The 24,388-nt window shown below is 42.0% G+C and overlaps 1 protein-coding gene across 1 annotated transcript; it reads right to left on the bottom strand.

The window, feature by feature from the left end:
- Window positions 1-2,188: 2,188 nt before the first annotated feature.
- Window positions 2,189-24,271, bottom strand: Gckr (glucokinase regulator). Its single transcript, XM_027933488.2, has 19 exons — window positions 24,212-24,271; window positions 23,788-23,943; window positions 23,541-23,609; window positions 22,852-22,920; window positions 22,380-22,453; window positions 21,966-22,032; window positions 21,736-21,789; window positions 20,562-20,656; window positions 17,517-17,622; window positions 16,163-16,281; window positions 15,678-15,776; window positions 15,382-15,479; window positions 14,968-15,044; window positions 14,506-14,602; window positions 14,225-14,322; window positions 14,043-14,126; window positions 6,640-6,789; window positions 3,405-3,539; window positions 2,189-2,725 (listed from the first exon to the last, which is right to left on the bottom strand). Exons 1-19 carry the CDS (start codon window positions 24,269-24,271, stop codon window positions 2,555-2,557), a joined length of 1,878 nt encoding a protein of 625 aa, XP_027789289.1. The 3' UTR covers window positions 2,189-2,554.
- Between the last annotated feature and the right edge of the window lie 117 nt (window positions 24,272-24,388).

Genomic DNA, 24,388 nt, shown 5'->3' with positions numbered 1-24,388 from the left:
GTTATATTGTATTGTTGCTCCATCATTCCAACTTTAGCCATTAGGAGCTCTTTCTCCTTGGCTCTGATGACCCTTTGGCATATTCCAATCATTGTGGAGATCTTAGGTCATTGTGGAGCTGCTTAGGTCCTCACTAAGCACTAAATTGCTGAGGCTGGCCTTGAACTTGCAATCCTCCTGCCTCAGCGCCCCCCCCCCCCACCTGGAGCCTCTGGGATTACAAGTATGCACCACCACACCCAGCCAGATGTTTGTTTTCTCCAAATCATGTTAAAAGTTGTCACCCTACCATTTACCTTTAAGCAATTCTAACAAATCTTTGAATTTTCCATCTGAGCTATATCCCCAGCCCCCACAAATCTTTGAATCTTTATTTTAGCTCTTCTGAGTCCAAATTCCATTGACAATGATCTGACTTTCTGATACAGGATTCACATTCCAATGGAAGTCTCAAACATTCCCAGGTTTTCTTTGACTGTTTCTTTACCCCACTCTAACCTCCTTTCTTCCAAAATTTTTGGTGATTCTTGGATTACCCTGTAATCTCCCAAAATAATTCTGGCAGCTCTCTGTACTTACCCTGCTGTTCCAATCCACTTCAACTGTCTTATATTAGAATTGCTTATAGTGCTTGTGAGTTTCTAAGGGGATAGGGATCAGAGCTTAGTCATCTTTTTGTCCTCTGCAATGCCAGAATATGTCTAGCCTCCAATGTCTCCCAAGGTTAAGGCACACACTCTACTTTGTTCATAATACCTGAATATCACATCCAACTATTTAAGAATTAAATTCACTTGATATCTTTCTTCTATCCAAGAACTTGGCAAGTCAAAGAACTGGAGGCTTCTAGAGCTTTCTTGCATCCAGTGTGGGGGAAATCTAATCCTGTACTATCTCCCAGCCACAAGTAGGAGTGGGCTACTGTACATGTTGGCATCATCTATAGGATCAAGCATGCTCTTCCTGGGGCTCTAGAAATCTGGATATCTTCTCTGATGACCTCAGGGGAGGTTTTATCTTCAGGAGCATTATTGGGTGTCCATCATGTGGATATTTCTCTGCCAAAAGGGAGAGCCAGCTCTCTGCCATTGGAGCCATATGTCACAGGTACTGAAGAGCTGGCATAGATCTGGAAGGAAAGGGGGACCTTTGATTTGTCAAAACATGCAACAGCTGAAGTCTAAAATACAGAATGAGGGGCTGGGGCTGGGGCTCAGTGGAAGTGCACTTGCCCGGCATATGTGAGGCACTGGGTTCGATTCTCAGCACCACATATAAATAAATAAATAAATAAAAATAAAGGTCTGTCAACAACTAAAAAAAAAAAACTAATTAAAATAAAATACAGACTACAGAGGTTTTTAGTGTTCAATGGGTCTCATGTGAGGATGCCGAATTCATTCCAGTATTAAGGACCCCGTTAATTGGGATTGCCTTTTTCTGGGTGACCTATTGTGAGGATTGCCTTAGGCCTGAGCCTAAGCAACTCCATTTTAAAAACTGCAGTTTGAAACCTGCAGTCTCACCAGGCATACCCACAGAGCCCTCCAGTATGACCTCAAACAAGTTATTTCCGCTCACCTTGATAAACAGAGTAAAGCCCCTGGCAGGCTGTCCTCTCCTGATAAAAGGGAAAGGCGGAAAGATCAGGGAGGAGACCACCAGACCAGATGTTTCTGACCCCAGGGTAAATGATGTCATGGAGAAACCCGGTGGTAGCTGATAAGGATTGAAAGGGGGTCAAAAGCCCCCAAATTTAGTATAAATAATAGAGCTGATGAACAGGGATTCAGCCAGCTGAAACAAGGATGCATTCAGTGGTAGAGTGTTGCTTAGTATGCATGAGGCACTGGGTTTGATCCTCAGCACCACATAAAAATAAAAAATAAAGGTATTGTGTCCACCTAAAACTAATATATATATATATTAAAGAACCTATAGAGTGAAATTGCATTGAGTAGTTTGAGTGAATAAAGCACTGAAAGGGGCAGAAGCACGTGGACCTTCTTTATTTCTCCCCTCGACTGCATACATCGCAATTTTGCCCCATCGCGACACCTATGCTAGGGACTCAACTCCCTCCCTCTCTCCCTGGAATTACCTAAAACTTCCCACCTCTCCTTGTTTGTGTGTCTGTCACAAACGTGTGCAGGCGTGCCTGCCTATTGCAGATGGGAATACAGGGATGTCGGAAGAGGTTTGGACTAGGGGGCAAAGGAATGGGACAAATCAGTAAAAAATCAAATCTGCCATTAGGACCAACTCAAGCCAGTCATCCTGTCCCACCCTTGTCTACTGAGTCTGACTTACTGACTTTGATGGATAACTTTCCAAAACAGGAATTTAGTTTTATTTCTAAAATCAGAAAAAGCCAGTGAAAGTGAGAGACACTGAGTCAAGAGCAAGAATTTCTCCCCTGAGATGGAGAAAATCTTTCTCCCCACCAAGTGCTGCTGGTGCCCCTGGAAACTGGATTTCTTCCTCCTACCACATGTGCTGCTGGCACAAGTCCCCTTCAGCTGGGCTGGGTTCCCTCACACCCAAAAATGCCAGGTCACTGCAGGGCAGGCTGTAGAGACTCCAGGGGGTCTGTCCTGCGCTTCCGACCTGGCCCAGCAAGGGCGCTCCTGACAGCCTCACAGACAGAGGGAGCTGCAGCCAGGTGTGCCTGAGCCTCAGGGATGGAGCATCTGAAGAGAAGGCTCAGCAAGGCTACAGGGATTACCTGTGGGGAAGAGGCAAGGAGAAGTAAAGATAGAGAAAGTGAAATCATCTAAGGAAGAACCCTGGAGAAGCTAGAGCATCCATCAGGCTGGATGCAAAAATAGGTTGTTTTCAATACTAGAGAATGGTAATGAGGTGGCTCAAGAGCAGAGGGAAGCCAGGTGTGGCGGCCCATGCCTGTAATCCCAGTGGCTCAAGTAGTTGAGACAAGAGGATCATAAGTTCAAGGCCAGCCTCAGCAACAATGGTGAGGTGCTAAACAATTCAGTAAGACCCTGTCTCTAAATAAAATACAAAATAGGTTTGGAGATGTAACTCAGTGGCTGAGTGCCCCTGAGTTCAATCCCCAGTACCCACCCACCCCACAAAAAAAAAAAAAAAAAAAGAGCAGAAAGAAAACTTCATCTTAACCCAGTAAACTGTTCATCCTTCAAAATCCAGCTCAAAGACCCCACTCTTCTTATTGACTCCCCTCCAAGCCAGAAGGGAGCATTCCTTTTTGGTATATTTTTCACACCTCTGTTATCACTTGTCACTGTCATGTTCCCCATGAATGGGGAGCTCCTGGAGAGAAGGCTCAGCAGAATATCACTGAATTTTGTAAACCAAATATTAAGCAAAGTTCCTGACATACTAAAAGTACTCAGTGTTTGTTGAGTCACCAGCAGAGGGCAGGCTACCTGTTCCTTCTCCTGTGCAACCTGGATGTGGCAGGAGATGGGAGCAGCCCGAATTTCATCCGAAAGTGGCTGAGGAAAGTGGATCGCTTGGAGGAGACTCTCAATGCATCGGGCCTTGGACTGCCCAGAGAACCGCTGTTGAAGAAGTTGTTAAGATCAGCGTCGGCTAGAAGACCAAGGGAACTAAGAATGGAGAGAAGAAAGAACTGGGGAATTGGGAGACTAGGATCCTAAATACTGGCTATAGAGGTTACAGGGAACTTGTCCCTTTGGGCAATCCTGAAATCCCCAAATGTAAAGAAAAACTGGGCTAAAGAAGTGGGTGATGCATCAATGTTTATAGCAGCACAATTCACAATAGCTAAACTAGGAGCCAACCTAGATGCCCTTCAGTGGATGAATGGATTAAAAAAATGTGGCATATGTACACAATGGAATTTTACTCAGCAATAAAAGAGAATAAAATCCTGGTATTTGCAGGTAAATGGATAGCGTTGGAGAAAACAATGCTAAGTGAAGTTAGCCAATCCCCCCAAAAAAACAAACGCCAAATGTTTTCTCTGATATAAGGAGGCTGACTCATGATGAGGTAGGGAGGGGGAACATGGATGAATAGATGAATTCTAGATAGGGAAGAGGGGAGGGAGGGAAAGGAAGGAGGCAGGGGATTAGCAAGGATGGTGGAATGTGATGGACATTATTATGCAAAATACATGTATGAAGACACGGATTGGGTGTCAACCTACTTTACAGAGATGAAAAATTGTGGTATATATGTGTAATAAAAATTGTAATAAAAAAAGTACATGTACAAAGAATTTGCGTGAACATACTTTTACAAATATATGAAAATTTGTGCTCTATATGTGTAATAAGAATTGTAATACATTCCGCTGTCATGTATTTTAAAAAATAAAATAAAAAAAGAAGTTGGTGGTGGGCCATGAGGTTGGGTTAAACTGGAATTAATGATGAATTAGTTCTGCGATCACGTCCCAGCAACCCCACAGATAGGCAATTTTAAACTGAACTCCCTCCCTCCAGTTTCTTTCATAATAAAATCCACCCTGCACATTGCTGTCTAGCGATCAGTAAATAATGCTTCCATTTTGTCAGTATCCTTCTGTTAGCTTAGCACTGCCAGAAATAAAATGCAAGCCACATATGAATCTTTTAAGTTTTCCAATAGGTGCGTTAAAAAAAAAAAGTGAAATCATTGTTAATACATTTTACTCAACCCAACATATTAAAGTTATTTCAACCTTGTAAGCAATATTAAAAACTATGAATGAGATATTTTATGATATTTTTGCAATAAATCTTTGAAATCTGGGGTTTATTTTTTATTATTTAAAAAAAATTTAGTTGTAGGTGGACACAATACCTTTATTTTATTTACTTATTTTTATGTGGTGCTGAGGATTGAACCCAGTGCCTCACACGTGCTAGGCAAGTGGTCTGTCACTGAGTCACAATCCCAGCCCCATGAAATCTGGGGTTTATTTACAATTACAACACATCTCAATTTGAGTGCTTGATATGCAAGGCTAAAAAGTGAGGTTCAATCCTACAAACACAATAATGTTACATTTAATGAAAAAAATTTTCAGCTGGATGCAGTGGTGCACACCTGTAATCCCAGCAACTTGGGAGGCTGAGGCAGGAGAGTTCCAACTTGGAGACCAACTTCAGCAACTCAGCAAGGCCCTAACATTGTCTCAAAATAAAACTTACAAAAAAGGGGGGACTGGGGATGTAGTTCAGTGGCTAAGCAACCCTGGTCTCAATTCCCAGTACCAAAAAAAGAAAGAAAAATTTCACTACTTTAATTTTTATATAAAATTAAAAATTCACACTAGCCACATTTCAAATGTTCTATAACCATACGTGGCTGCTGACCATTGTTTTGGACAGTACAAATCTACAAATATTTGGCAAGTCCAAATTCCTGTCTGGCTTTAACTTTTCACAATCCCTTCTCTTCCTGCTCCTTTGTAATGCCTCATTACTATGTAAAGTTACTCTCCACTCTAGTCATGTCTGTGTTCCCTACATAGCACACCTAGTCCTCCTTCTGACCTTTGGCTAATGTGTTTACTAATATGAATAAGTTCTGCCTTTCAACTATCCAAGTCAAAACCACCAAGTCTAAATCAAATATCACCTCTTCCATGAAGCCTTCTGAGGCTACAGTGCAAACCAACCCCATCTTCTTTGAAGTTCTATTGGACTTCAGTAGGTCCATGGGTTGTTTCAGGACCCTAATGGGTGCTCATTAAATGTTGGATATATTGATTTTTTTTTCACATGGGGTTGCCAGATTTAGCAAACAGAAATATAGGATATTCAGTTATATGTGAAATAATGGGAAAAAAATTCATATACATTCCAAATACTGCATGGAACATTTATTTTAAAAAAAAAAAGTGTTCGTTATTTATCTGAAATTCAAATTTAACTGGTTGACCTGAATTTTTATTTGCTAAAACTGGCAACTTTACTTTCAAGGTCATCCCTCATGCTAGCTGCTCAGCGTCTGTTCCTCCTCCTTCTGGAATCTGCATCTTGTTTTCCTCTGGAGAACTATGGTTTTCCCCTGCTCAGGCCAGAAGTTTTGATTGAAGCTCACCTCCCACCCTTTCCTCCATCACCATGTTGTAGGGAAAGCACACGAATAAGGTTGGGCAGTGATTGGTTCAGGGGTGTGCAGGGGACCAAAGACAAGCCAATGAGAGCATTCCCCCAGGCATTTGTGGGTCTCACAGGACAGATGGAGTCTTTTCCTGCTGGGGTTGCTAAACTGGCAAGGATATCAGGCTGGTACTACTTATGGTCGATTTGCCACCTACTGGAGAAGATCTGTCCCAGAATGAGAGCAACAGAAGAAAGTAGAGGTAAGAGGTGAAGTTTCTCAGTCCCACCATCAGAGAATCTGGCTGCCCTAGACTGTTCCATCTATAGGAGCAATCATTTGCGTTCTTTAGTTTACACCAGTATGAATGGGGTTTGTGTTACATACTTGTAGCTAAAAGAATCTTGCCTACTAGTTTTTGTTTCACAAACAAGAACCAATGTGTGCACACACACTCAGAGGGGGGGGATGCATCTGACACAAGGAGGAGGAAAGGCACAAAGCAGAAAAATCAGCCCTTACCACTACACATCTCTCTGCCTCTGCAAAATGCCTTCCAATGGCAGCCTAGGTTTTAACGCCAGGCCGACCCCATCACTTTACCTGCAGCATGGCCAGTGCCCTCCAGAACAGCTTGGAGTTGCCAATGCGGAGGTCCAACATGTAGTTTTGTAGGATCTTCCCAAGAAGAACATGGGCCCCTGTACTCACTGTATTCAGTATCCACTTGGTGCTTAGCTCACGCTGAAACTTCTAAAAATGGCAGACACATGGGGAAATGGAAAATTAGAAGATGGGAGAGCTGCAAGATAGAAAGGGCTGCATTACTAGACAAGACCTAAGGGTGGAAAACCAGGAACTAAAAGACAGACATCACTTGTTTAAGCAGCACAGGGTTTAAATACTAGGATAATGGGTGTAAACCAGAACATCTCAGGCAAACCTAACAGCTGTACCCATTTGTGTTTTTAAACCCTGGGCAAATATTTTTTCTGAGTCCTTCCATAGTAGGTTTTGCTCTTGCCAAAAATTTCTTTTTGCTCCTTGAGTACCAGAAAAGGGAGGATATAAGTCCTGGGACTCATCCACTAAGCCACAGTTTCCCTGAAGGCAGAGATGGTGTCTAATTCTGCTCCGGAGCCCCAGACCTTTTGATAATGATTGACACATGGCTCCTAATAAATACATGTTTGTTGAAAAATGAATTTCGTTTAATCCTTACATTATCTCTAGGAAATAGATATTTATTTATCTATCTATCTATCTATCTATTTATTTATTTTGAGTTGGGGAACTGGGGATTGAATTCCAGGGGCACTTGACCACTGAGCCACATCCCCAGCCCTATTTTGTATTTTACTTAGAGACAGGGTCTCACTGAGTTGCTTAGCACCTCGCTTTTGCTAAGGCTGGCTTTGAACTCTTGATTCTCCAGCCTCAGCCTCCCAAGTCGCTGGGATTACAGGCGTGCACCACTATGCCTGGCTGGAATAGGTATTTCTATCCCATTTCTACCCATGAGGAAACTAGAAGTCAAAAGTAAACTAACTTGGATAAGCTTATATGATAGTGAAACAGAATCAGGACTTAAATCCAGGTCTTGTGATTCAATGATGAAGGTATTTCCTACTTTGCCACAATCATCTCCTAGATGAATGAGAGAGTGCATGTGAAAGCATTTTGAAAATTAAAACGTATGGACAGGTACTGTATCAACTGCTACTTGACCTTAGCCCGGATATCTTGTTCACGCTGTGTCCCTTATCTATTACTGCACTTGTTGCAACAGGGATCCAACCAACATGTTGAAAGGAGTCACACAGTACTAGAAGGCTGAGGAAACAAGACATCACTACGAATTTTCCTTTTTATTCTGGAACCCCTAAAATAACTAGTCACACAAAATCCTGGAAGAGGGTATACTGTAAACACTTAACAAGTGCATGCCAAGGACACTGAATACAAAAACAGAAATCTGACCATTCTGACCAATCAACACAAGGCTGGCTATTATTTAGCATTCATGCTATGGCTACATATCACACTGCCCTGTAGGACAGAGGTCAGCTAACTGTGAGTTATGTTCTTAGCCATTTGTACCACTAACCATTTATATGATTAACACAAAAACATTTTAAACTTTACATAATTTAGATATACATTCATTTAAAGTTTATAAAGTACAATAAATCTGTAATTATAACTGGGAAAATCTTTAAATAGTAATGAAGGGAGGAGTATCCCTAGTTGATAACAAACATACTATAAAGTCTCTATTATTAAATATATAATGTGCTGGTACCAGCACTTCAATAGACTGACCCCTGGAACAAAACAGAAAGTCCAGAAATGGACCAATTAATATGGAAATTGAGTATGTGATACAGGTAGTATCCCAAGTCATTCAGGAAAGGATAGACTAAAATAAAGATTAATCAGGTCAACCTCAAAAAAATTAAAGATTTTTAAAACATTGTTTTAATTGTAGATGAACACAATACCTTTATTTTATTTATTTATTTTATATGGTGCTGAGGATCAAACCCAGTGCCTCATACATGCTAGGCAAGTGTTCTACCACTGATCCACAACCTCAGCCTCCTCCCCCCAAATTAAAGATTTTTGCATGGTTAAAACCTAGAGAAAATATTTACAATATATATCAGAAATAAATGGCTAATGTCTTTGGGCTGGAGTTGTAGTTCAGTGATGGAGCGCTTGCCTAGCATATGTGAGGCACTGTATTCGAACCACAACATCACATATAAAAAAATAAAAGGTACCTTAACAACTAAAAAAAAATATTTTTTTTTCAAAAAAAAAGCTAATGTCTTTGGGGCCGGGGTTGTGGCTCAGTGGTATAGTGCTTGCCTAGCATGCATGAGGCACTGGGTTCAATGACTAGCACCACATAAAAATAAACAAATAAAATAAAGGTATTGTGCCCATTACAACTAAAATATATATTTTTTAAAGGCTAATGTCTTTATAAAGAACTCAAAGTTGGGCTGGGGATGTGGTTCAAGCGGTAGCGCGCTCGCCTGGCGTGTGTGCGGCCCGGGTTCGATCCTCAGCACCACATACAAAGATGTTGGTCTGCCGAAAACTAAAAAATAAATATTAAAATTCTCTCTCTCTCTCTTAAAAAAAAAAAAATATATATATATATATATATATATATATATCTATCTCAAAGTCGGGTTCCAAAAAAGATTAAAAGCTCACCAGAAAAAGAGGTAAAATGCATTAACATGCAATTCATAAAGGGAATAAAAAAGATTCACTAAAGACCCTTAACCAGGTGAAAAGTGCTTAGCTTCACACATAATAAAAGAAATACAAATGAAAACTACACAGAAATGATATTTCTTAACTATCATATTGGCAAAATCTGGATAGTACTCTCTATTATGGTTTGGATCTGAAAAGTCCCCAAATTCTTGTGTTTTGGTCCTCAGTACAGCAATATTCAGAGGAAGGACTTTTAGAAAATGACTGGCTCATGAAGGTTCTAACCTCATCAGTGGATTAATCCATTGGGTGGATTAATAATTTGAATGAACTACTGGAAGGAGGTGAAACTGTGGGCAGGCAGTGCATGGCTGGAAGAAGTAGGTCACTGGAGGTGTGCTTGGGGACTATATCTTGTCCCTGAGTCTTCCCTCTGTCTCTTTATCTGATTCCCCCTGCTATGAGCTTTCCTCTGCCAAATTCTTCCACAGATTTCTGCCTTGGAGCCAGTTCACCTTGGATTGAAAATTCTGAAACTGTGAGTCAAAATAAACCTTTCCTTACTTAAGTTGTTTATGTCAGGTATTTTGGTCACAGGGATGAAAATCTGACTAACACTCTCAGAGAAGCTACATGGAAGAAGCACTGCTGGCATGAAAAGCAACATGGTACACTCCTATAGGGGATCACTTTGCAGTATCTAACAAAATTACATATGTATTTACCCTTTGACCCAGTTCTAATACTTCTGGGAATTTATCCCCCCAAAGACTTGTAAGACTACAAAAATACATGCACATTCATTGCATCATTGTTCGCAATAGCAAAATACTGTAAACAACCTAAATGCCCTATACAGGAGATTGGCTGGGCAAACTATTATACATGGGCACATACCAAAAAGCTAAATACCAACGAGAAAGAGAGCTTTAATTGCAGTGGAATCATTTTCAGAATATCTTGTTAAGCAAAACAGGAAAGATATAAAAGGTATGCCACCCTTGGCTTAAGAAAGGTTTTTGGTTGTTGGTGGTGGCAGTTTGTATTTGTTTTGCAAAAATAAACACAACAAAGAATGTTCAAATATGGATATAAACATGCCCCAGGGAACCAACCTGAATGAGCTCAAATTTTGAGCATTAAAAAGAGAAATGACGGGGCTGGGGATGTGGCTCAAGCAGTAGCGCGCTCGCCTGGCATGCGTGCGGCCCGGGTTCGATCCTCAGGACCACATACAAAACAAAGATGTTGTGTCTGCTGAAAAATAAAAAATAAATAAATAAATAAATAAATAAGAGAGAGAAATGATGGGGGCTGGGGTTGTGGCTCAGAGGTAGAGCACTTGCCCAACACATGCAAGGCCCTGGGTTTGATCCTCAGTACCACATAAAAATAAATTAATTAATTAAAGATATTGTATTCAACTACAACTAAAAAATAAATATTTCTTAAAAATATAAATAAATAAATAAAAGGTATTGACAGCTACAACTAAAAAAATAAATAAATATTTTTTTTTTAAAAAAACAGAGAAATGATGGGCTAGGGTTGTGGTTCCGTGGCAGAGCACTTGGATAGCATGTATGAGGCACTGGGTTCGATTCTCAGCACCACATATAAATAAATAAAATAAAAACATCAACAACTAAATAAATAATTAAATAAGTTAAAAAAAGAGAGAGAGAGAGAGAAATGAGCGGGGTGCAGTGGCACATGCCTGTAAAGCCGGTGGCTCAGGAGGCTGAGGCAGGAAGATCTCACGTTCAAAGCCAGCCTCAGCAAAAGTGAGGTGCTAAGCAACTCAGTGAGACCCTGTCTCTAAATGAAATACAAAATAGGGTCGGAGATGTGGCTCAGTGATTAAGTGCCCCTGAGTTCAATCCCCAGTGCCCTTCACTCCAATTAAAAAAAAAAGGAGAGAAATGAGCTGGGTGAGGTGGCACACCCCTGTAATTCCAGAAATTTGGGAGGATGAGGCAGGAAGATCACAAGTTGGAGCCTTAGTAACTTAGCAAGACTCTAAGCAATTTAGCATAAACCTGTCTCAAAAATGAAAAGGGCTGATGATGTGGCTCAATGGTAAAGCGCTCCTGAGTTCAATACCTGGTACCGAAATCAAAACAAAATAAAACATACACACACACAAACCAACAGGTAACAACAGGAATGTATTAAGACACATTTAATGCGGGACATGCCTATAATCCCAGCCTCTTGGGAGACTGAGGCAGAAGGATCCCAAGATTGAAGCCAGTCTGAGCAACTTAGCAAGACCTTGTCTCAAAATAAAATAAAAAGGTCTGGGGATGTAGCTCAGTGGCCCTGAGTACCTCAACACACATGGACACACATACACATGCATTTAACAACAACAAACAAAAAATTTAAGAGTCCATAATGACACTAAACACACACAGATTGGGTGCAAAGTGAAGAGAAAGTTTTCTTTACAGAACAATGCCAACCAATGAAAATACCTAGAAGGGATAGAAATAAAAAGTCACCAGTTTAAAACCACAATAGTTGGTTCAACCAAGAATCATCAGTTGATGCTAAAACTACTGGTGAAGATTGTTGACCAACAGGATGCAGAGAAATCTAATGAACATCTTCCTAACCAAATGATCAAATGTAGCCTCACCAGTAAAGGGACAAACTGATATCAGTTGCTTCTGATGTGACAGGGCCCAACCCCACCTGTGGGTACTCTTATCAACCTGAATATAATGACTAAACAGTTGGGCAAATCCAAAATGAGGCATGTTCTGGAAATGATGGGCTAGGGTTGTGGTTCCTTGGCAGAGCACTTGGATAGCATGTATGAGGCACTGGGTTCGATTCTCAGCACCACATATAAATAAATAAAATAAAAACCATCAAAAACTAAATAAATAAGTAAATAAGTTAAAAAAGAGAGAGAAATGACATTAAAGACATTTTAGACTTCTAAAATGCCGTTGTCATAAGAATCAAAAAAGAGAAAAACTGAGGACTATCAAAGGAAACCAAAGAGACCTGATTAATAAAGGCAACGCATTATCCTTGATTGGATCCTGGAATCAGAAAATAAAAACAATACAGTGATAATTGGGGAAATTTGAATATAGCTTGGATATGAGTTAATAGAAGTGCAATAACGGTCATTTTCCTGAATGGATAATTGTATCATATTTATATTGCAAATGTCCTTGTTCTTGGGGGACACATTCCAAAGTAATTGGGGTGACGTGCCCTCATAGCTCCAGCTATGTTTCAAACAATTCAGGGAAAAGAGATAAAGCAAATGTGGCCAGAGGAGTTAGTGAATCTAGGGAAAAGCCTGTGAGTGTTCATTGAGCTATTCTTGCAAATTATTCTCCAAGTTTGAAATTTTCAAAATAAAAATCTGAGTGTAGTTTACATAAAAAAATATTTCTACTACTAAAGATTCACAAGCCCTAATGGAAGCCTCCTTCTTTTAAACAATTCCAATCCATTTAGAAAGGTAAACTCAACATCTAGAGAAAGATAAAAACTAACAAAGACAAAGTGGATAGATTTGAGTACAGAAAATTTTAAATAACTTATCTCCATATCAAAAACATAGAAATCAAAGAAACATAATAAGCTGGAAAGCTTTAAAACAGAAAAAAATAGTTACTTGGTCTATACATCTCCTTACAAATCAGAAAGAAAATAAACAACTCCTAAAAAGAATGAGAGAATATACTAGAAAGAGAAGAAGAACTAAAAGAAAAAGGATCAAATGGCCAATACATATCTTTAGATATGCTACCCAATGTTCAAAGGGTGTGAGGGAACAAGAAACTTTGCACTTTGTGTATTAGGGATTATGATGCCATCAAGGAGCCTAGAAGTGTGGAGAGGTACAGAACATGAAGGAAGGCCAAGGTGACATGAGATCAATTAGAGAAGACTTTTTAGAAGACAGGCAAATCTCACAGGAGACAATGAATGTGGGAAGCATGACAAGAAGCAGAGAGGTAACAAATGCACACCACTTGGAGGAGATGACAAAGATGTACATTAGAATGAGAACTGCTCAGGGGAAAAAAGTTTCCATAGACTTCTTCGTCCAGTGAGGCAGCAGCCAGTTGTGTCTGGTCAAGTGGGGAAACTTCCTGAAGGAGATGGTTCAAATAATGGATGAGAGACCACATCCCTCCAGGGCAACCCACCAAGGTCTTGGGTCTGCCCCATGGAGAGTGGGCAGATGGTGAGTGTGAAAACTAAGACCCAGCGATGTAAAATTGCTTTTTTCCTTGGTTTACACAGCAGAGCTGGACTAGCACCCAGTTTTCCTGATGCCCATTCTAAACTAAAATGCAAAGTACACACAATCTGATTATTATTTCTATGATTATTATCAGTGTTTGTCCTTGATTATAATTTTTATTATAATTTCATTATCAAGCAGGGGACCATATCAATGCAATATATACACTAAGTCCAGCATAGAATATTTTGCCAAAAAGCCATGCCCTAAAGGTTTTTAGATTGTGATGATAACTAGAGTATCCACAATTAACCTGTCCCAAAGGATAAATGAGCATCTGTTAAGTAATCCTGCCCGTTTTGCATGTTCCTAGAGGGAGCTGAACCCAGTAGCTCTTTGCCTTGGAAACTCTGTCTAGTGACCTGGTAACTCAAGAATTGCCTGGCTGAATTGGCAGGGGGGCTAGATATTGCTCTCCTCCTGCTTTGGGTTTTCAATTTCTGGAATCCTTCCCTCTTTTATCCCCTCATTGTGGATATTACTTTCTCATCCCCCTTACCTGGATGAAGTTTCCTTCATATTCAAAGAACAGCAGTGGCCACATGATACTGATGATGGAGGGAAAGAGCTTCTTCAGAGGGGTCTGAAGGTAAACAGAGAGGAGCAGGAGTGAGTAGCATGTCCAGGAAGGCCTGGCTATAACTGCCACCCAACGTCCCCTCCTCAAGGCTGGAGCCTCACCGGCAGAGACTGCCCCACAGTGCTGTGTGCCAGGGCCTGGATGTTAGTGGTCTTCTCTTTCACCTGCTCCACCAGTGTCCGCACCTCCATGAGGTTGTCTAGGGGTGGGCATCAGAGTTGAAAGATGTGCTACTCTCCTTCCTGCCACCCTGAGCTCCAGTCAGGACACTCACCCCAACCCTCCCTCTTAACAGGTGTCCTAAGATCCAGAGAAATGACAGCTTCTCTGCTACCCTACCACTTCCAGCCCTTCACCCTTTCACTCCCACCTCCCCTCTTACCATCCAGGGTGAAAATGAAGAGCACAGTGTCAATTTCCGTGATAGAAGGCAGGATGGAAGTCAGGAAGTCCTCCTGAGAGAAGGTGAACTGGGGACCCTGGGGCAGAAGATGATGGGAGAGTCCCTTCCATGAGAACACTCTAGAGCACAAGACTGAAAAGGACTTAGAGGACACCGAGTGCAGCCCTTTGGACTACAGATGTAAAAATCAAGGTTCAAAAAGGTAGTGTTTTTGCCCAAGATGATGTAGCAAATCAGTGGACTGGAGCCAGGTTTTAAGAAGTAAAACCAGAGCCGTCCACACCTCCCAAGCTGCCTCAAAGCCTAGTGACCTCTAATCCATATTCCCTTCTCTGGACAGTTTATCCCATTGTATTCTCACTTCCACCCTCACCTTCCCCTATTCTCCCTCCCCCTGCACACCAGTGAAATTCACAACTTCTCCAACTGTCTTCCTCTGACCTGGTTGGTGAGCTCAGCCTTCTGGTTAAACATGTCACTATGATCACCCATAAGAAAGCCACGGACATCTAGGAAATCTGGAAAGTTTAAAGACAAAGAGAAGTGATGGGGTTTATAGGAAAGGAAGGCTCTAGGCTTTAGGAGCTGGGAGAAAAGCAGAAAGTGGGGTGTGGGTGAGGAGTTACCCATGTGGGAGGCCATAGTCATGAGCAGAGGTGGGAGTTGAGAGATCAGGGACTGAGATGGGATGGAAAGGACGAATAATTTGATTGAAATGCCTATTTAGGTAGGGCAGGATGGACACTGAGGAACCTCTGTGAGATCTTCCATGGGTTGACAGGAAAATATCTGGATAGTGGACAAATTAGTTGGAGTCAGGTGGAATCAGGAAGAATGTTGGGACTGGGAACCCACCAGCGCCAAAAGTGTGGATGCACTCTACTCCATCCATGATGGCAATGATGCCAAGGGTCTGCCAGCCAACCAAGTGCACTCGGCCTTTCTTCTCCAGGCTGACAATGCATCAGAGATCAGGACATGAGTGATCACCAGAGGTCAGAAATACACATGGAAGAGCATAGGTGTAAACAAACAAGAGTCAACCACGACCCTTCGGGTAGATCCATTCACCTCCCTATGTTAGCATATCTCACAGATTCCCTACTCTCCCCTGCTCCTAGGATGACCCTTCGAAACACAAATCCAAATACCTGGTGCTGACTTGCTTCATCAGGGTGGCAATCTTGGAGCTCTGACTGTAGGTCACCTGATGAGCCCGCTCAAATGTCCGGAGGATTTCCAGGAGGCATCTAGAAGAAAAGTCAACAGTTCCCAGGAGGGCCCAACATCTCAGAAGAAAATTTAGGTACTCCCCACCCCATCTAGGGAAAGGCACAATTCTCATAAAACTAAAGCTGCTGGTCCATGGTGAGGTGGGCACAAAACTAAAGAGCAGAGAGAGGAGTAAGGGCATCAAGAGAGCTTTGGGGGAGGATGGGATCAGAGAGTAGATGAGAAAGTAAGTGAACCATCTGGGAGTTAGACTAGAGACTAGGGAAGGAGGCCATAACGGGATGGTCTCCAGCCCGTATGACCTGGATCATGCCCAAGTTAATAACCTCTGGACCTGGTCCTCCCATTTCCCCCTCCATCGTCCAGCTGACTGTGATCTATCTCTTGCCCAGATCCTTCATACCTTTGAGATGCTGCAATGCCACGGTCCACAGTCTTATGAGCTGCTAACAACAGGGTTTCCAGCAAGATCTTGGTGGCACTTCCCCCTTTCATCCGGGAGGAACCGCTGAGACCCTCAGGCTGAGGAGGCAATGATACTCAGAAGGGATTGATAGAGGAAGGAACCTGGAGTCCACCAGTTAGTGACCCTGGACACAGAATATGGTTGGTGATCTCTGGGCATGGAATGTGATTGGTGACCCTTGGGCATGAACTCTGGTAGGTGACCCCTGGATATGTACCCTGGTTAATGACTTTGGGCATACACTCTGGTTAGTGACCTCTGAGCATGTATCCTGGTTAAAGACCTTGGGGATGCACTCTGGTTAGTGTCCCTGAACATGCTTTCAATAATGTGTTGTGGAGAGGAATGCTTGGGTAGGCTTAACTGAAAGAAAGAGGGAAAAGGCTACCTCTGGTCATCCTTGTGGTGCTTCAGGATTCTCATGGAGGAGGTCTCTTCTGAATTGAGTCAAGGGTTTTTTCAGAGGATGTTTTTTTTATGAAACTTTCTCCCCACTTCTCCCACTACCATGTTTTGTGGTAGTTTGTCAACCCAAATGTCACAGTTCCCATGCTTTGGACAAACCCATGAAGCAGCCATTGCAATAGTATCGATTTGTAACACAGCATTCCAAAAACTACAGCAAAGATAATTTAAAAAGCAGTGATTGAGAAAAGAAGATTGAGAGCCCGTAGAGTGGAGGAAAGAGATGAGCATGGAAGAGAGAAAGTGGTGGAAATCTTCTGTGGTATGGAATTTCCTCTTCTTATCTCACACAAGGAAGATCAAGGAGAATGTCATAAATGTGCCCACCACAGGCAGAGGGAGGCAATGGCAAGGCTTTGGCTAAGGCCAGAATAAGGGTAGATGGTACCAGTAGGATGCATCCGCAACCCAGAAAAGAGGAAAACAAATCAAAGACAAAAATTAAATAGGAGCCCAGAGGCTAAGGCCTGCTCCATCCTGGAGAGGATGCAGAAAGACAGGACTGGAACAGCATCCCATATTTGAAATTTAAATATATGAAAGAGTCTAAATGAGACAACAATGGCTAGACCAGGCTGTCTGTACCCAGATAGAAAAAAGCTACCCTAGATCACTGAAGTGTTTAATAGTTATTGATTTGAGAATCAGAGTTGGAATAAAGATAAAACACCTCAAAATGAAAATAGGATTTCATTTAAAACATGCTAGATGACACACGATACCTCAGGAATTTGAGCAAGATGAACTGAACCACAAATCAGAGGCCCTAAGCAGCAATTCCCAGATGCTTGAGGGAGGGCATAGAAAAAGGAGAGAGAGGCCATACCCCTACGGCAGGATTGAGCACAAAAGCTTCCTGTTTCTCTTGCATTTTCTGCATCCGCTCTGCTACTTGCCGGAATGTTGAACTCCAGTCTTCAATGGGGTCATTTCTGGAGTCCAGAGAGACACAGAGGTAGAAGAATTGTCTGTGAGGATCTAAAGGCAGGGCTTCCATTGGGAGTCAGGGTCAATGACCACATTAAGATTGGAGTCAGAGGTCAACAACTTTGTAGAGAGATATGCTTTGGAGCTCATGGGGTAGTGTGTCCTTGAACCCCAAGGATAGGATTAATAATACTTTCAGCAAAGTTTTTAGCAGAGCAAAGCTAATACTCAAGTTTAAAGTTCTAGCAGGAGACAAGAACCTTGTATCCTGGCCCTAGCATCAGCCCCACTGCCATAAGCCCCACAGCCATGGCCACCCTAACCTTGCTCTCTGTGGCCCACTAGGGGAATGCCCATCGCCAAATGTCAGAATTGCCTTCTATCTTAGGGTCCTTTAGCAGCCCTTCCCGTTGCTGGAAATACATTCTGGAAATCCTTCCAAAGGAGGAGGGAGGGATAAGTCCATAGTGAGGGAACCAAGCTACAAGACACTATTTGTTTGTTTGTTTGTTTTTTTGGGGGTGCTAGGAATTTATACCCAGGGCTGCTTAAGCACTAAGCCATATCTCCAAACCCCCACCACCCCCTTTTCTTTCTTTTTTTTGATGGTGCTGGGGATTTGCACATGCAAGGCAAGCACTCTACCAACTGAGCTATATCCCCAGCCCTCCAGCTATTTATTATTATTATTATTTTTTTTTGCAATAGGACCTTGCTAGTTGCTTAGGGCCTTGAAAAATTGCTGACGCTGGCCTTGAACTTGAGATCCTTCTGCTTCAGCCTCTGGAGTTGCTGGAATTACAGGTGTGTGCCAATAAGACTGTAATTTTGTTTGTTTTTTTTTTTTTTTTTTGGAGACAGAGTCAGGCTAGGTTTGAACTTATGATTCTCCAGACAAACCAAGACACTGGGGTAGAAGACAAGCGCCACCATGCTTGGCTAGCTGCAAGGTATGAAGCATACATAGCACCTGACAATTGGCAGGCATTCCTTGAATAAATTAATCAAGAACAAAGCAATGTGTTAATGAGATAAGAGAGCTACAGGCTTGTTATCTGCTTAGTTACAAATCATAGAATGTCAAAGAATGAGTATCTCCTGTATTTACTTGCTAGGGAACAATTTGTGAATCACCTACTGTGACAGGACCTCAAAAAGTCACTTCTGCACATTGCATCCCTAACTTCCCCTTATCATCAATCCCTGCAAAGATTCCCTTCCTTCTTGAACTATTTTGATATATTTTTTCTTTTGTATAACTCCTCTTCTTCTTCTCCTTCTCTCTTCCTCTCCTTCTCTTCTTTTCAATTTTTTTTTCTTTTTTTTTTTTTTTTGTACCAGGGATTAAACCCAGGGACTTTTGTAAATTGCTTAGGGTTTTAGGGTCTTGCTAAATTGCTGAGGCTGGCTTTGAACTTGTAATCCTCCTGCCTCCTGCACCTCTTTTGTGACTTCTAAAGCAGACAAGTTTTACGTATTTCATATCCATTGCATAAAGTTATTTCTTATCAATCATTTATCCTCAGGCTATTTCTAAAACTTCCTAGAATCTTTAAGAAAGAGGAGACTTAAGCAAAGAAGTGAAATAATGTCTATATCGTGTGGTTTAAAATTCAAACTCCTAGACTTGGGCTGGATATTGAAATCACCAGGGGAGTTTTGTTTTTAATAATTATCCATTTCTGGATGTCATATTCACCCTCAGATTCAGAACCAACAGTTCTGGAGCAGAACCCAAAAATCAGTATATTTTAAAAGCTTCTCAGATGACTCTGAAGATCAGCCAAGTTTGGGAGTCACTGATTTAAGGAACAACTGGAAGATCTCCACGCCTACATTGTTTGAAATTCTTCATTTCACTTAGTCACAGGACCTGAAATTAGCATCCACTGCAGCAGATATATTTTTGGTGAAGGAAAGTCCTCCATGAAAAGGATCAGGGTTAGGAGTATCTCAGACTCATTTACACCTTTTGTAGGAATTATACTACGAATCTAGAGTCTGAAACTTGGAAAAATACCTCCAAAAGTACCCAACTCATTTGCCTCCCCAAGACCACCACAAAACATGCAAAGCTGCTCTAAAATAATCAAAAAGCCAATGTTGTGATCCTTTCAGTGACAGGAAGCCCTCAGTCATATCAGGTGGCCCACTCCATGAGTTTATTTAGCAGATTCCTCTAAAACTGGCTGTACAGTGGAATCTCCAGGGACACTTGTTTAAAATGGACATTTTGGGGCTTTACCTCCAAATCAATAAAATCAGATCTCTAACACAAGGGGCTAAGAATTTTCTTCCCTCTCGTTTGTTAATACCCAGGCACCCTAAGTCTGGAACCACATCTGCACACTATTAGTTAACTTTCTCTGATATCAGACAAAATGGCCATTTAGATAAAGACTAAGAGGGAGGTTGTTTGACAGCACAGGGCTCTCAGGGAAGGAAGAGGGGGGTGGATTTGAACAGCCAGAGAGGAACAAAAGGGTGCCTGGAATGAAGAGAAATTTTGGGAATGAAAATAAGAGAGCTGAATAAACAGGAGTAGGTGCCACTTGGCATCTGCAACTTTGAAAAGACCCTTGGTGCTCACCCTAAATAAAAGCACAGATCTTTGTGGTATGCATTCTCCTCACCCCAATTTTTCTGCTCGCCCTTGTTTTCCTTAACTCTTCAATCCTTCTTTTGAATGTATGCCAACTTTTGTATTTGTTATGTAACCTTTGTAAACTGCCTTCAATCCTCTCTGAAATCAGGGGAGAATAATTCAATCAACCAATCAACAAAAAAACTTCATAAACTTAGGGGTACCCCATATTTACTTTAGTATTCTGAGATTTGGCAAACAAAACTATTCCATCTGTCCTCCTTTTGTAATTGTACTATAGACTTTGGCATGTCGGCCCCAACCTCCCCCAGGGCTGGCCAGTCATTACAAAAGGCTCACCTGGCCATGCTCACTGGATTGAAACCAACCAGGACAGGCAAGAAGACATCTGTGTTGTCCATGCAGTAATCCATCTGGCCTGCCACAAAGGGAGCCTGATGGTGGTGAGAGAGGAGGACATGAGGAGGGGGTTACTCTGAGTGTTGCCCCAAGGCCCCTATGCATCAGAATCCCCCAGAATGCTTGTTCAAAAGGGAGATTCCTAGTGATTAAGAGGATCCTAAATTGGGGGCTAGGGATGTAGCTCAGTGGAAGGTGCTTGCCTAGCATGCACAAGGCCCTGGGTTTAATCCCTAGTATCACAAAAAGAAAAAAATCCAAATTTAAAGCAGAGGCACATTTTTAACAGATACCCTAAGGATCCTACATTTTTAGTAAGTTTTTCTAAGGAAATTTTCTATTCTGTAAAGTTTGGAAATTACTGAACTAAACTGCAAGCTTCTGGAAGTCAGTATCCTCTTCTCCTTGTATGCCTCCCTCCATGGCATGCACTGCTGGGATCTAGATTTCTGCTCACTGAATTCTCTCTGATTGAGAGCTGTGGAGTTGACAGGAACCTTGGGGTCCCTAGTTCAGTGCTTCTCAAACAAACTATTAGAGAATCTTGTTAAAATGCAGATTTGAACTCAGTGGGTCCTGGCTGGAATCTGAGATCCTGAATTTTTTAATAAATTCCAGGTGATGATGTTGTTGGTACAAGGACTAATGTTCATGTAGCAAAGGACTAGCCCAAGGGACATATTTTTCTGAAAAGAGCCAGGGAATAAATACTTTAGGCTATGTGGGCCCTATGATCTCTGTCCAACTAGTCATCCCTAGTGCTATAGCACAAAAGAGGCTGTAAACTGTATGAAAACACAAGTGGCTATGTGCCAGTTAAGCTGTTTACAAAAACAGGCAGCTAGTTAGATTGACTGCCAGCATAGTTTGCTGACCCCTGGACTAGTCCATATATTTTGATTGATGATGGATCAATACACAGTTATTCTGAGATAGGATCTCTTTTCCCTCCTCCCACATTCATACAACTGGATCTAAATTAGTAAAACTAATTAAAATTCCTTGTGCAAATTTTCTGTTTTCTAGCACCCACATTGTCTACCTTCCATACTATTCCATTCCCATCCCTTTTCTTCTTGTAAAATTGATCCACTCAACCTGCCTTCACACTTACAGAGAGTCCCACTGAAATGCCAATGACGATCACCCTTTTTTTCCCAGCAGTCACCTAGGGCAGGCAGGAAGATGAGCAAGGTAAATAACTGGGAGGACTCCTGGGCCCACCCAATAATAATATTACTTATCGGGGCCAGGACAGACTTGATCTGAATGTTGGGGCTTTTATGTCCCCATGAGAAGGAACAGACAGAGGTCTCTGGTTGAATATTAGTAGGAAGCACAGACCTTCTTCAGTTCCTCAATCCCGTGTAGGGCACTGTCTTCTGTCCTTTCCCTAGAGGCCACCACAGACCTATAAGGGCAGACTTAAGGTCAGAGGCACTGGTTGTAAAGCAGAAGTCTATGGCTTATTAGGGCAAGTTATGCTGAGAGAAGGGAATGAAGGAAAACAATCATTGAATGAACACCTACTGTTTGTTGGGCACCATGATAGACACTCCATAGAGTTGAAACACTCAAATACCTACAAAGGTCAGTCAGGTAACCTAAGTATGTAAAGTAGGCCAAAAGTAAGGCAATAAAGAATGCTGGGGACTGAGGTATTTTGGAAATAATCTTTGTCTAAAGTCATTCAAATTCAGGTTCTAAAATAACACATATTCAGGCCAAATGAAACATTTATAGGCCAAAGTGACTTACCTGTCACCCCCTGCAATGAGGTAGGTATAAAGAGGTTTTTGTCCTAGACCTTTCATTAGCTGGTTAAAGGAGACCTGTCAACAGGGAGAATATGTGAAGAAGTAAAGACAGTGAAGGAACAAGTAACTTGGACTTTCAATTCCTAAAGGGTAAAAACTGTATAATTATCTCCTAGGCCAGTGCTTAGCTCATTCCTACTTGGAATCTGCCAGTTAAAGATGCTAGTTGGAGATGATTACTTAGGGATGCATGGGATGTAGAGACATTACCAATAGAATGGTGGGTCTCCAATGGGCTCAGGAGAAATGGGACTCCATGGTGGGATCTAACTTTTGGAGGAGAGAATGAGGCATGCAGCCCAAGTCTAATGAAGGGTCCACCTAGAAACTTAGCTATGATGACCTTCATGGACCTGGGGAATCATCTGCAGAAGGGAGAGAGAGGAAGGAAAACTGGGGAACGGGGTACTCACTGACATGAGGAATGCCATCCGGCCAGAGGTGCCCCCTCCACTAAGTACCACCAGCGCTTCCTCTGGCTCCTGAGGAAGGAAAGATATCTAGATTGCCAGGACCCAGCTGGAATATAGGGAAGCACTTTCTTTTCTTTGTCATTAATGAAAGAGGACTTCAAGGGACTCCTTATCCCTCCTTGTATCACAAAACTGAACACAACATTGGCTATGTGGTATAGTCAAAGGAACACTGGATTGGAGAAAGAAACTTCAGTTTGACTCCCATCTCTGACATAGCTATTTATTCAGTCCATAATTTATTCTAGAAGGGGCTGAGAGCAGCTTTATCATTCAAATAAAAACTTAAAAGCAGTATTATCCAATAATTATTAGCATTTGGGCAAACTACTGTGATTATTCTAAGTCTTTTCTTTTTCATCTGAAAGTAAACAGACAGTAATACCAACTTCACAAGTCTTTGTGTGGATAATGGATGTGAAAGTTCAGGGTCAATTATAAAGTATTATGCAGTTAATAGTTATTATTATTATTATTATTATTATTGATTAATAAGATTACAATAAGGATCCAAGAGGGAGGACTGAAAGAATGGACAACTAAGATCCATAAAATAAGAAATGGAGACCAAAGAAAGAGAAAGAGGGAAACGGAATAGCGTAGGCAGGGAACAAACAAATCATCAGTACCTTCAGCACATCCTGAACTTTCTCAGCCACTTGCACCATGGTGGTCAGAACTGATTCACTGTATAGTCTCTACAGGGATGAGGCAGGAATCAGAAGCCAAGAAAGGGAGGTCAGTGGATCAGGATGGAAGAAGAGAGGGTTCTCGGGGTTTCCAAAATCAGGAGCCATTGTCTGAGAGGGCAGAGGCTGAGAGGGGGCTGGGGTTAGCATCTTTATCAACTGTGTCCAGGGGCTGGGGCTGGGTCACCTGGTATGTGGGCATGGCTTGCCGCTCCTCCTGGAAGATCTCAGCATCACACTGCCCCAGCAATCGAACAATTTTCTCGGCATCTGCTTTGTCCAAGTCCCTGGTCAGTGGGTTTGACTTCTCTGTGATTGGCACAGCTGCCTCATACCCAGACAACTAGAGAGGAAGGGGATAAGGATGGGGCAGGAAGCCAATGCCTCCTTCATGCCTGCTGCGCTGGAGGTAGGAGTGGCAGCAGACAGTGTTTGAACCACACACACACCCCCAACACTCACACACCAGGACCTTAGCCTTCTCTTGATTATTTGAGCCTATTAGGGAAGGAAGATCAGAAGGGAAAATAGGAAGGAAAAAGGAGCGGGCAGAAACCCAGGGTGGAGGGAAAGGAGTCAGTGCAGAAGACCAATATCAAGAAGGGTCTCACCTCCCACTCGCCAGGCTCTGGGGTCTCAATCACGTGTTGAAACCGTTTTGTGCCTGGCATGGTCCTATAATATGGACACACTGTTCTGCCTGCCTCTTCAGCCACACAAACCCCTCTGGTCATAATGACTCTGCTTCCAATTGGCAGGGCTTTATCTGAGCCACAGAGATGATTAAC

The sequence above is a fragment of the Marmota flaviventris genome, chromosome 14, assembly GCF_047511675.1.
Source record: "Marmota flaviventris isolate mMarFla1 chromosome 14, mMarFla1.hap1, whole genome shotgun sequence".
In the NCBI taxonomy this organism is placed as follows: Eukaryota; Metazoa; Chordata; class Mammalia; order Rodentia; family Sciuridae; genus Marmota; species Marmota flaviventris.
The sequence above is the reverse complement of the archived record's forward strand: the minus strand, read 5'-3'. Positions and strand labels throughout refer to the sequence as shown.